At 42.8% G+C, this 13,634-nt stretch overlaps 1 protein-coding gene across 1 annotated transcript in view; it reads right to left on the reverse strand.

The window, feature by feature from the left end:
• Positions 1-13,629, reverse strand: part of paplna (papilin a, proteoglycan-like sulfated glycoprotein) — a 37,033-nt gene extending 23,404 nt beyond the window's left edge. Inside the window, exons 1-6 of the mRNA XM_083633622.1 lie at positions 13,502-13,629; positions 7,711-7,773; positions 6,783-6,886; positions 2,735-2,795; positions 2,356-2,458; positions 2,059-2,189 (exon numbers count right to left, since the gene is read on the reverse strand). Coding sequence (XP_083489748.1) covers positions 2,059-2,189; positions 2,356-2,458; positions 2,735-2,795; positions 6,783-6,886; positions 7,711-7,767 — 456 coding nt within the window. The 5' untranslated portion in view covers positions 7,768-7,773; positions 13,502-13,629. The remainder of the gene's footprint in view (positions 1-2,058; positions 2,190-2,355; positions 2,459-2,734; positions 2,796-6,782; positions 6,887-7,710; positions 7,774-13,501) is intronic.
• Between the last annotated feature and the right edge of the window lie 5 nt (positions 13,630-13,634).

Genomic DNA, 13,634 nt, shown 5'->3' on the forward strand with positions numbered 1-13,634 from the left:
GTGTCACGACTTCCTGTTCAAAACGCCAGCTGTTTTACCTGCTCAAACTAGTCTGAATCACCTGGTCAAACCTAGTTTGACACACATTATGAGTCATCGTCAATCAGACGTCAATCAACGTCAATCAGAACTTCCGATTGTGTTTACACTTCCTGTTAGTCTCGGTCTCTTCTACATGAGGTGAATAGGTTGAACACTATTGTGTTATTGGTGATAGAGAGTAGCAAATCTGACATCACTCGCCAAGCCTAAACCTAACACAATCAGGGCGGGTAATGACTTCGCCATCCTGGGAAAATACATTTTCCGTACCTAACAGACTTCAGGCTGAGGGAACAGACTTCAGGCTGAGGGGGCATAGGGCTGAGGGAACAGACTTCAGGCTGAGTGGGGCATAGTGCTGAGGGAACAGACTTCAGGCTGAGGGAGCATAGTGCTGAGGGAACAGACTTCAGGCTGAGGGAGCATAGGGCTGAGGGAACAGACTTCAGGCTGAGGGGGCAAGGGCTGAGGGAACAGACTTCAGGCTGAGGGGGCATAGGGCTGAGGGAACAGGCTTCAGGCTGAGGGGGCATAGGGCTGAGGGAACAGACTTCGGGCTGAGGGAGCATAGGGCTGAGGGAACAGACTTCAGGCTGAGGGAGCATAGGGCTGAGGGAACAGACTTCAGGCTGAGGGAGCAAGGGCTGAGGGAACAGACTTCAGGCTGAGGGGGCATAGTGCTGAGGGAACAGACTTCAGGCTGAGGGAGCATAGGGCTGAGGGAACAGACTTCAGGCTGAGGGGGCAAGGGCTGAGGGAACAGACTTCAGGCTGAGGGGGCATAGGGCTGAGGGAACAGACTTCAGGCTGAGGGAGCATAGGGCTGAGGGAACAGGCTTCAGGCTGAGGGAGCATAGGGCTGAGGGAACAGACTTCAGGCTGAGGGGGCATAGGGCTGAGGGAACAGACTTCAGGCTGAGGGGGCATAGGGCTGAGGGAACAGACTTCAGGCTGAGGGAGCATAGGGCTGAGGGAACAGACTTCAGGCTGAGGGAGCATAGGGCTGAGGGAACAGACTTCAGGCTGAGGGGGCATAGGGCTGAGGGAACAGGCTTCAGGCTGAAGGGGCATAGGGCTGAGGGAACAGACTTCAGGCTGAGGGAGCATAGGGCTGAGGGAACATAGGAATGACCCCCAAGAGGGAACATTCAGGTCTCCTAGACAGTGGTTCTCAATGTGGGGGTCGGGGACCACCAGGGGTCCTTGAGGAGGTCCCAAGCAAATTGATGAAGTGTTACAAGTGTACAAGAAGTAAACACAATTAGAGAATGTAGAATGATGACTTATATTATATGTTATCTCTTTACTTACAATACAGATAGTCTTGTAATTCTGGACAGAATAATATCTAACAATAGAAACGTTTTCAGATTTGGATTCAAGAGAGAAAATCTCATGAACAGAGGTAGGCTATGTGGCCCAAATGTGTCCTAAACCAGGGGTCCTTTATATGAAAAAGGTTGAGAATCACTGTTCTAAGATCTCTCTTCTCCCCTCCCCTAATTTATTCTCCCCTCAGTTCTTCTCATCTTTTGATTCCATTTGATCTCATCTCAGTGTGTTCAGTCCCTACCTTGCAGACTCATTTCAGTGTGGTGAGTCCCTACCTTGCGGACTCATCTCAGTGTGTTGAGTCCCTACCTTGCGGACTCATCTCAGTGTGTTGAGTCCCTACCTTGCGGACTCATCTCAGTGTGTTGAGTCCCTACCTTGCGGACTCATCTCAGTGTGTTCAGTCCCTTCCTTGCGGACTCATCTCAGTGTGTTCAGTCCCTTCCTTGCGGACTCATCTCAGTGTGTTGAGTCCCTTCCTTGCTGACTCATCTCAGTGTGTTGAGTCCCTTCCTTTGCGGACTCATCTCAGTGTGTTCAGTCCCTACCTTGCAGACTCATCTCAGTGTGATCAGTCCCTACCTTGCAGACTCATCTCAGTGTGTTCAGTCCCTACCTTGGAGACTCATCTCAGTGTGTTCAGTCCCTACCTTGGAGACTCATCTCAGTGTGTTCAGTCCCTACCTTGCAAACTCCGTCCACACAGACATCCTTCCGTCCAGGGTGGCAGGGCGTCCCATCAGCCACGGCAGTGCGGTGGCGGTAGAAAAAGTTCTCTCCTCTTGGCATGCAGTTCAGCTCACATGGGTTCTCGGCTATCAGAGAAATGAACAGAATTTCTGAATGTAAAATCTTTGTGAGAAGAACTGTCTGCATTTCTGTGTTTTTTCCTATGAGCTGGTTGTTTAATTCAACTAATAGTCACCCAGTCCCCAAATTCCTCAATTTTCAATTCAAACTTTTCTTTCCTTTGCTACTGACCTCCATAGTATGGCAACCACTTGTAGCGTTTCCCCTGGAAGTCAGTCCCATCAAACTGGGCGCACTGCTCTTCTCGGAAATCCCTGGATCCCTCGGGACAGTCCTGAGTGGAACGATGGGAGGAGCAGAGAGGTCGTAGAGGTCAAGACACAAACTGAGCAGAGATACACACAGGATGACAAAGACATCATGTGGACCAGATACAGAAAATAAAACAAGACTGTACAACACGAATATTTCTAGCGTTTTATGCACTCATATCAAGTTCTGGTATAAAAGTATTAGGCCTACCGACTATCCAAAATCTGTGTTGAATAACTATTTATCTCTAATATCAATGCAACATTTGGTTTGATGAGTTTTGAGACTTGTTGTTCACCTGGATGTTGCAAGAGCGATAGGACTTGTCTGGACCCACACAGTTGTGTCCTCCATCAGTCCTGTATGTAGGGAACATGATGAATATGAGAAGCTGTTGGCTAAAAATCACACCTGGAATGATTAGATGGATTAAACCCAACTCTTTGTTAAGGGAGGGGCAGGAGGAACCCCACCCAGTGCAAGACGTTTGCACAAAGCCAGGGAGGGTTAAATGGTATTTAGGGTATCATGAAGCGGTTTCTCCCAAAGCTATAAAACACAGAAGCAACATTCTAATCTCTGGGTGTTTACAGCATGAAGTTAAGAGTTGCTCCACTTGCATTGAGCAGCAGACTGATTATGCAGACTCATGCTCTGTTTCTCTGAGCCTCATATTATAAACAGTAACCCTGTCATTTCCAAGGCACAGAATGTATTCACATAAACTAGATAATGGGTATTGCCTATATTATGTGACACGGCCTGGTGACAGGAGTAAAAAGTGAAATCGCACAAATCAAGATTTAATGGGTGTGGGGGGGGGGGGGGGGGGTCATTTTAGATATTGAAGAACACACTCACAGTTTACTTGTAATTAATTAGCAAACTAAGCTTGTTCAGGCAGGGCAAGCTTGCTCACCAACATTCAGAGCGATTTTCTCTGAATGTTGGTTTTAGAGGAGTACAAACATTCAAATAACCATGTCTTTTTCAACTACTGTCAGATTATGACACATCATTTGAAAGCTTACAATCTGCAATTTCATAATCTGTTAAAAAAATGGCCTTGGCCTACTTCTTACGCAAAACACAAGTCCCTGTCACATATGCCAATTCAACTCAAACTGTCTGTAAGCATAGGAGGATGTTTCAAATCTGAAAGTCAGTGGCATTCCTTTGTATTCCTGTGAAACTAAGTTCTCAGGACAGGAGAAGTCTCAGACATCAACACTGTGGAGTCCCACCTCCAAACAGCCATGCACAGTCAGCAGATTGTTTGCCTCCCTCCCCTCCAGCCACACTGATAACTCGTGATGAAGCCACCTCCTCAAAACAAAACTAACATGCCTCCAAGCCTATATACAAGACACGCCCCTCTCAGTATGCAAATACTGGAAGCAAAACATATCAACACAGTCATTCATAGCATTGAGCCAACAACCATTTCACAAGGGAATGCAAAATCAACATTTGGAATATCATTTCAAATTATATCAGACATGTGGAGGGAAATGACAGCTATTCTTATAAAATCATTGAAACAGATTACAATACTTTTTAAAGGTGAGTACATGGTGAGCGCATGTGCATAAGTGTCAAAATGATAACCCTGACCCCAGCAGTAACACTTTAAAGAGATCTCCTGGATGATGTCATATTTATTCTAAAAACTGTAGCCTGTAGCGATGCAGTATGGAAGTCTTCATTTCCAGTAAGCATTGGCACATTGCATCACTGGTCTCATAATGACATTTAAAGGTGAGACTTCTGACTAATCTGGCAGACAAGACGTAACAGAGTTCATCCAAGTAGGTGGAAGTGTTGGGCAGGACTTCTTCCCGCTTAAGGGGAAACAGACAGACAGACACAGACAGACAGACAGACAGACAGACAGACTGACTGACTGACTCACCGACTGGCGGCATGGGTGTGTGTGTGTGTGTGTGTGTGTGTGTGTGTGTGTGTGTGTGTAGACTGTGTACCTAAATCGGTAGTGTCAGATCAATTCCAGTTTTGTGAACAGAGATCAAGGAAAACATAAAAACTGTATCGTCAAGCATTCTATGTACAATTTCAGATCTCACTTTAATAAACTCAGGAATTCATCTGCACTCGTTTAACCTTATTATCAGCATATATAGTGTCAAGAAACACATTTGCCTGCAAGTAAATGTAACAAAATATCATAGAATCAGAGAACTGTGCTTGAACATGCAAAGACATGGTGTGTTACACTCATGTTCTGCCTGGTGGGCATCCTTCTTTTAAATTCAAAGTTGGTATTTTTAACAAATTCCCCCATGTGTCATTCACCGTGTCATTCACCATGTGTCATTACTAATTACTGAGGCACACCTACAGTGCCTATCAGGCGCCCTGGGCTCAAATTAAAATGCCATCCATCCACACATTCTCACGTCTCAACTATTTCACGTAGGCTTGTCAAAAACGACATGTCCCTCTCACTATTACGCAATGAAAAATGTGCAACGTCCGTAATGTATAATGTCCCATTAACCATCATCACAAATTGCCAATTGCTAAATATGCAAACTACAACCAAGAAAACCAACACAGTAAATAAGTAAAAAAGTACAGCCCAGCAAAAAGCCATGAAATAAACTATAAAGGCATGTTACCGTACCATCTCACACAACATACAGTAGGCCGACGCACACACACATTGCCCTCGATTGGTTAATACATTACGCTACAGTACATTCAAAATAAATTATGTCTCACATCACTTAAATCAACTCACATAGTGCAATATTTATTATTACTTTATTGAAAGAGACTTAAAGCTACTCAGGTTGGGAGCACTGACCTAAAACAATATGGACAGAGCTATCCCATTGATTTTGGGGTCCCGTTTTGAGTTGAAGTCGTGGCTGTCGCCATCTTGATTTTTCATCAGCAGTGGGGGGGGAATGGGTTGAGTCCTTGCGCAGCTCATGTGAGATGGGGGTTTCCCAGAGCCGCAGCTCTGCCTGCTATTGGCCCGTGATTGGCAAGCTGCACGATCGCTGGACAGGTGACCTCTCAATCATCCCCATTTCTATTGTCTATTTTACTCCAGTCCAAACGGGCGAGTTATATGAAAAATCACCCCCATACAGTTGTTATGAAAAGGTGAAATTAGCTATATAGACCAAAACCGTGTTAAGGACCAGGCTGTAAAGACACTTAATCACTGTTACAAAGTGGGGCATTTTAACATGGGGGTGAACGGGAACGACAGGACTTCTGGCCATTCGAGGAATTACAGCTGTCAGGCTTACTTCCTGGTCCTCGTGGGAAAACCTTGAAAACTCAACCTGTTCTAAATGTGATGATCACTTGACACTTACCGATTAACGTTTGGTTTTCTGGGCACAATTTTGGCACCCTCCTCAGGATGGCGCCCTAGGCGGCCACCTTGTCGCATATAGGAAGTGCCAACCGTGTACCTACATTCTGCTATGGCTGGAAAGACAGCACACACAGCATGTGCAGCTGAAGGGCAGAAACCAACATGACTTTTGACTGTCCCACAGCCGTAAATATCATCACCTAAACTAAAGTTTCACAGTCAGGGAATGACAAGGAAGTTGGGAGCCTGAGGAGAATTCACAGAGGCGGTGACCCTGCATTGGAAAGGGTGACCCGCGATGGAAGCAGGGCAGAGAAAGCAAGATTGACACACACTGTTTCCCAACTCATAAACACAAAATGCTTTATGTGGCGCAAGAGGCAACATGCCGGCTGGATTCCAGCAAACGATTTACTGTATGCACCCAACAACAGTTACAGCAACCAGAGGGTGATAATGACCTTATCACTCCTCACACCATCCTGTTCACTCAGATGCCAAACAGCACTGGAGCACAAACCCAAACTAAACATGGCTAGAAACTATACTGAAATGGATCAAAACATCATTATTATTTTCAACCTGTCCCAACCAAACAGACACAGAGAAATATTCACTCCCCATCCAAACCAACAGGCAACACTGAACACAGAGGAGGCCTTTACATTAAAGAGCTCCTCCTGCACTATGTTTTGGATGGAAGACAAGCCTACATCCCCTGTCACTGCAAGGCATTCTTTTACCACCGGGGCAAAGATACAATGTGTAATCATGAACCTCACAATTATCTTGATTCACTGAGGGAAAAGTGTGTGTGTGCGTGTGTATTCAAGACCTCACAATAAGCTGCATTTGTCCCAGAAAGTCTATGAGTCCTTACATGCCTGCACATGTGTGTTTGCATGTGTTGTTACATCTACAGTACGTAGGCATGTTTATGTACAGGTGGGTGTATATATATAAAGAAAAGTAAGCATACAGATTATTATCATACCTCTGAGTGATACAGCGTCTTGTTCTCATGGTCACTCCGCTGCCACAGGTTCGACTGCACTCTCCATAAGGAGTCCAGGGCTCCCAGTGATCCCCAGGGGGCGACTGCACACAAAACACCCGTTCAGTCACTTGCCCTGTCAGCCATACCCGACTTTTTTCATTATAATGTCAAAAGTAATTGTTAAAGACAGTGATCGTTTCTCAGATTTTTAAGCAGATCTCGCATACTATAGTGTGTTTTGTGCATGCTGTGATTACACATTGAGGTTTTACGGCTTTTGCAGCACACCAAGTCCGTATTTTTCATCCGAAATTGTCACACGTTGTCACTCATGTTTACAAATTGACTCCGAAACTTTTGTCCATCATTAAAGTTTTTGGAACAGGTTTGATTTTCTGCGTTTTTCACATTAGTCAATTAGATTTTTGCAAGCTGGGACCCATCTATGTTTTCAGATGAGAGATGACATATGTCTCTATGATTATAGAGACAAAAAATTACTTTAAATAGTAGTATTTGTTTCTCATTTAAAACACAACATATGAACCTTTAGTTGTACAGAGATTAGGAGTCACAAGATTCATTATAAAAAGCTATTATGTGCAGTTCCAGTAAACCCTTTTCATACAAAATTGAGTGTTTTTTTAACTTGAGCCTTTTGGATTTTCTCCTTTACTTTTATGTTACTTATGGTTCCAAATGTGCAATTAGACAATACATTCATACTGTAGACTTAAAATGCATTGTGCTGGTCTAACAGAGAGAGAGGGGGGGCGGGGGAGACATAGCTACAGTACATCTTACAACTGTAAACACTACAATAAAAATAAAATTGCTGCCTCAGGTGTTTTTGTTATGTACATCTAGCATCACTTTGTCATGTTTATGCGTTAAGATTGGTATTTGGTATTTTTATTTTTTTTACCGTGAGCGCTGGAGCCAAGAGTAGCTGAAGGATCGCCAGAGGCAGCAGCATCTTCATTGTTCACTAGAAAGAAGGAGACATCCACAGTTAGTCATTGTGACAAATAAAGGTTATATATTGAGCAACTGAACTTTCAGAAACAAGCCGGGGCAACGATTCTGACAGGAATTGATGTGAGACACAGACCAACATTAGATTTTATAAGGGCAAAACAACACTGCAAAGTAATAAATCAGTGCGTTTCACAGTCAGTGATCAGTGAGTATTGAGCAAAACATCCTCTTCCTCTCATCCCATCTTACAAGAGTAAACACAAAACAGTAACAATAAATTAGCAGCCCCATTTTTTGTGTGTGGCTTATATACACATTCTCTTCTAGCATCTGTGTCATTGCCCTACAGCAGTGATTCTCAACGTGGGGTCTGGGGACCACCAGGGGTCTGTGAGAGGGTTCCAGGGGGTCCCCAGAAAATTGTCAGCATTATTTAATTCACAAGAAGTTAACACAATTAAAGAATGTAGAAGAATGACTGTTTTGATCACAGTTTCACTGTTATCTCTCTCCCTAAAATATTAGAAACTCATGGAATTCAGGACAAAATCATATCTGACAATGAAAAATATTTTCATATATTTTGTCTTGTTTACCATATTTGGAGACAAAATCTCATCAAATGGGGTCTGTGGCTCTAAACATAGACTAAATTAAAACAGTTGACAACCATTCAGCATTCCCCCAAATATTCCCAAATACATCAGAACCCCCAGTTTTATCGTTAAGTGTTGTGAAAGATGATGATTGAGCTTTCTTTGTCAGATATAATCAATCTTGGAGTCAGTAAAGAGTGCAGATATCCACAGTGAGAAGCAGTGATTTGTGGTTTGCAGCCACCAAACACACTACATGATGTAGGTGGTATCAGCAGCTCTGCACTAAACAGGATGTGTCAGCTTTGGTTTTCAACTTGACCACAATGCATTTTATCCAAACTGCCTGAAAGGGTTTCATAAGACCAAGATTTCGTAGAACTTTCTCAACCCGTAGAGCAGTGATTCTCAACCTTAAAAACAAGGACCCCTACTTCAGAATCAGAATCAGAATCACTTTTCTTTACACATCTTTAAAACTGCTTGGGGCCCCAGTCCGTTAGGGCCCCCTGAGGCCTGACATACTTTACTCCACAGCAGTGACCACAAACCCCTATCCATTAACGAACCAATGGAAAATGTGCAATGGCATTGAAACCTCCCTAAAGGGGCTCCATGTCATCCCCTGGCCTGGACAATTTTGAATGACGTGAATTCACTTTCACTTTCACTTTCAATTCAAGTCAAGTATGTGACTCATTCCCATCAAACTTGTATGATTCACGTATTCTCTTGAATTGAAAGTGAATGAAGTAAATTAATTTATCTGGAAGTCAAAACGAAAGAGAAAAAAAGATGTGGGGAAAAAACAAGTGGAGCAGATACTGATTAGGCAGATAACTGAATGCTGTTATTTTAGTATAGCAACCTATGGGGAGATAGGCTACTTGAATAAATTCAGCTAGCAATGGTGTCACTTTTTTTGTTTTATTTTTAGTTAACCTGGCTAAGCTAATAGTTAAGCTATTAATTGCTATGAAAGCAGGGCACACAATTAGCACCAGTCACGACTCACCAGCCAAATGCTCATAATAAAATATTAATCTGCAAGTGGCTGGTAGGTAGATTCGATTCACTCACCACCAGCCAAAAACAAACAATGCTAATCCATTGAGTGGCTGGTAACATTTGACAACCATTCAGCATTCCCCCAAATATTCCCAAATACATCAGAACCCCCAGTTTTAATCGTTAAGTGTTGTGAAAGATGATGATTGAGCTTTCTTTGTCAGATATAATAAATCTTGGAGTCAGTAAAGAGCGCAGATATCCACAGTGAGAAGCAGTGATTTGTGGTTTGCAGCCACCAAACACACTACACGATATATGTGGTATCAGCAGCTCTGCACTAAACAGGATGTGTCGGCTTTGGTTTTCAACTTGACCACAATGCATTTTATCCAAACTGCCTGAAAGGGTTTCATAAGACCAAGTTTTCGTAGAATTTTCTCAACCCCTAGAGCAGTGATTCTCAACCTTAATAACAAGGACCCCTACTTCAGAATCAGAATCAGAATCACTTTTCTTTACACATGAATCAGAATCACTTTTTTTTACACATTAGAACCATGGACCCACATTTGAGATTTTGTCTCTCGTACCCAAATTTGAGAATATTTTTTATCCTTAGATTTTGTCCAGAATTTCGAAGACTATCTGAATTGTAGATAGAGAAAGAGCTACTATGATCAAAACACTCATTCTCTACTTCTAGTAAAATAATGCTGAAGTTGAACAATTCATACATTTTCTGGGGACCCCCTTGAACCAAGGACCTCTGGTGGTCCCCAGACCACACATTGAGAACCACTGCCATAGAGGAACAAGTAATCCTTCAGTTTAACCTAAAGCCTAAAAATCACCAAAATGTAGGTTTTCATAGCAATATGTTAATAACACGACTCAATATATTGTTTTTGACATGATGAGGAGATTTAGCCACAAACACCCCACTGAGAGAAGAAGTCAGAGCCAAGGCTGTGCCACTGTGTGCCAGAGGTGAGGGAGAGGCAGTCACCACATCTGCCCCCACTGACCCCCCCCTCTCTCAGACCCCCCCCCCCCCCACAAACACACACACACACACACACACACACACACACACACACACACACACACACACTCACTCACTCAACCAACCAACTGTCCATAATTGGGCACACTTCAAACTTGTTAATGGTGTCAGTGCCCCTGGCCGGTGGTAATGTGGGTCTATTCAGTCAGTAAAGGAGCAATCATTCACTTCTCAATAACTCTGTGTAGAGTGGTCCCCCATCACCCCATTACATAGGCTATTCATAAATCTGCGCACATGCACGCACGCACGCACGCACGCAAACACACACACACACACACACACACACACACACACACACACACACACACACACACACACACACACTGAAAGGCTGATCAATTTGCTTTGTTATCTGATCAGTTCAATGTTCCTCTTGAATCTCAACACAAAAGTTGCATGTCAAGTCATCACTCGCTGCCTACCCAACTGGAGGCTGTTAAAGGCATTTATCTAACAGCATTAACAATTGGGCTATTTGTGGAAATAAATGAGTGTAGGCAGGAACAGGGGCAGTTTTAGGATTAGAACCTTTGGGGGGCTCAGCCCCCAATCAGAATATCTCTGACGGACCACAGAGCCCCTAGGGGGGTCCGGGGGGCATGCCCGCCCAGGAGAAAATTTTGTACATTTTAAAGTGAAAATGAATCAATCTGGTGCACTTTGAGAGCAAAATGAAGATGCTAGATCTCTGAAGAACTACACACATCACATTAATATCCTCTTTACTGTTATGTTGCTTTACAATGATGATAAAAAAAATATTCTCGCTATATATATTCTGCATACAGGTAGAATGGTATGTAGAATACTGCTTGCTTAAATACAATGGTGGCCCATCTATACCAAAAGCACTTAGGGGAGAACACAAACTTTGTAGGCATAAACAAAAGTAAAATAATAAAATAACAAAGGGGGGATTTCCTAACTTTGTTTGGAATGATGTTCAGGATGTGATTATCCTAGAGCTCACAATAGGTCATTTTATACAGTAGGTAAAAAATTGTATCATCACATTTAGAAATGGTTACTATGATGCCATATTGCATTACACATTAATGTGATTGGGCTCTTTGGAATCACAGGAGTCTCAGCTTTGTAGCCATACACAAATTATACAATTCCATGACTGTTTTGGCACCACAGTGTGCAGAAATAGGGAAACAAAAAAGGCAAGCATAACATTTTCACTGCATGCAGAACACTGTCTTTTGGACACTGGAGCTCATACCTATGTAGCTGACAGGTCAGACATGGCTGTAAAGCTAAGACTCATGTGGTTCTAATTAGCCCAATTTCATTCAGATATCTTGATGTGAGAGGGGACCCAACTGAGTAGTCATGCCCATTTACATTTGTCAAAAAGTTTGCAGAATTTGGAGCTATAACATGGCTGGTACCTACGGATTCATCTGGATGTCTAGCATTTTTTGGGTGGGCTCAGATGATTTTTGGGGGGGGGGGGCCCAAAAAGGGTCTAAAACCACCTATGGGCAGGAAGCTTATTGTCTAGTGGTCAGACACCACACCAGAGACCTGGTCAGTTCAACTATTACTTGATGTGACAAAAATGATCAATGGAAAGGGGGCATCAAATCGTCAAAAATATCTGTATACAGTCTGTGATAGTTAGATGGTATTTATTTTTTTCTATCTCAGGTATGCCTATAATATTCCCATATTATTCGTATAGTGTGTGTTACTCTGTGGTACTCCGTGAGTTTACACTTTCCCAGCGAGCACAAAACGTTTTTTCAACGTTGATTTTTAGTTTAAATCTGGGTGATATTGGGTTTGAACGTCTAAGACCTAATTTCACCCTCTTTTCAACCGGCTAAAATGCGGTTACAACGTCAACGTGTAAAAAAACACAATTTGGTTCATCATATTGTTAAAACATTTGTTGTAGTTTGGAATAGAGACAATATTGATAGTGTGTGAATTGGCATTTGTCCATTTTATTGTGTAACTGAGAGTTGAAATCTCGTCTACATGAAAACTACATTTCAACGCATTTTATGTCACATGGAATATCATAAATATGGGACTATATAGGCTATGTGGTGCCAGCAAAAAGCTTCCAGGACACAACTATGGTTAATAGTTTAGCGCAATACTATAAAATAATGAATTCAGTTCCTGCAGCAACGCGCATGCGCAGCTATACTAGCTGTGACTGACTAGACCAAAGCAAGTCTGCACCGGTCTGCACCAAGTGCGGAACGAGGTGCTCTGGGCACACTGTATACGAGGCTCTGTGTACCCCCTGAGTCTCTCGTGTTAAAGTTAACTCTCTGTTAACCTCTGAAGCCATACAGCCACAGACTACAGATGCACACACACACAACATAATTTTAGTCTGTTACATAATATGATAGTCTCGTACGCATCACATAAAATAACTTGTCCTCCCAATCATTGACAATTGTGTGTAGTCTAAGTTGTGTGCGAGATAGAGTATATATATGCCGGGCTCTCTGTGTAGTTTAAGAAAATCTATAGCTCACGACGCAGAGTGCGGTGGCTTGCACGTGGGAGATCGGGGTTCGAATCCCGTGTGCGCTCACGAATTTTTAATTTAAGATGCTGGTGAAATATGGTCTAAATCTGAACGTTCAATAAACGTCTGCAAATAGTGGGTGAAAAAACTTTCACTTTCAAACCTTCCTTGCACGTTTTTTCAACGTTGACCCTAAACGTTTTTTAAACGTCTTTTCAACCGAAAAATGCTCGCTGGGTTACAGTGACTTATTGTACTTTCTGATTTTTAATCTTCCATCTCTATCATATTTATGTGATATTTATTGTTGTTTTGCGTAAGGATGTGAAATGGTAGAATATGTTAACATTTAAAAGGACTTCCATCACAGCAAATTGATCTGAAACATTTACGGTAAGCAATGGATGAAAATCTGTGCAATTGACTCATCATAGCATGTCATTTTTTATAAAGTTTTCGCTGAAAAGCTCAATCCGAAAGAGTGGGGAAGAGCTCCTTCCAATACCTGCCTGCCAAACGTTGGCTTCAAATCTCCTCTGCAATAACATTATCAAAAATTATTACTCACCGCGTTCCGTGTGTTTAAATGTGACTCGGAAGTCCCAAAGCCCAGGTGGATAGGACCGGGGCGCAGCTGGTTTCTGTTCGGAGGCTTGACTTGGAGATGCGTCTGAAGAGAGCTGGCTGTCCCGGCTATATGA

This window comes from Poromitra crassiceps (genome assembly GCF_964638095.1).
Source record: "Poromitra crassiceps genome assembly, chromosome: 3".
Taxonomy (NCBI): domain Eukaryota; kingdom Metazoa; phylum Chordata; class Actinopteri; order Beryciformes; family Melamphaidae; genus Poromitra; species Poromitra crassiceps.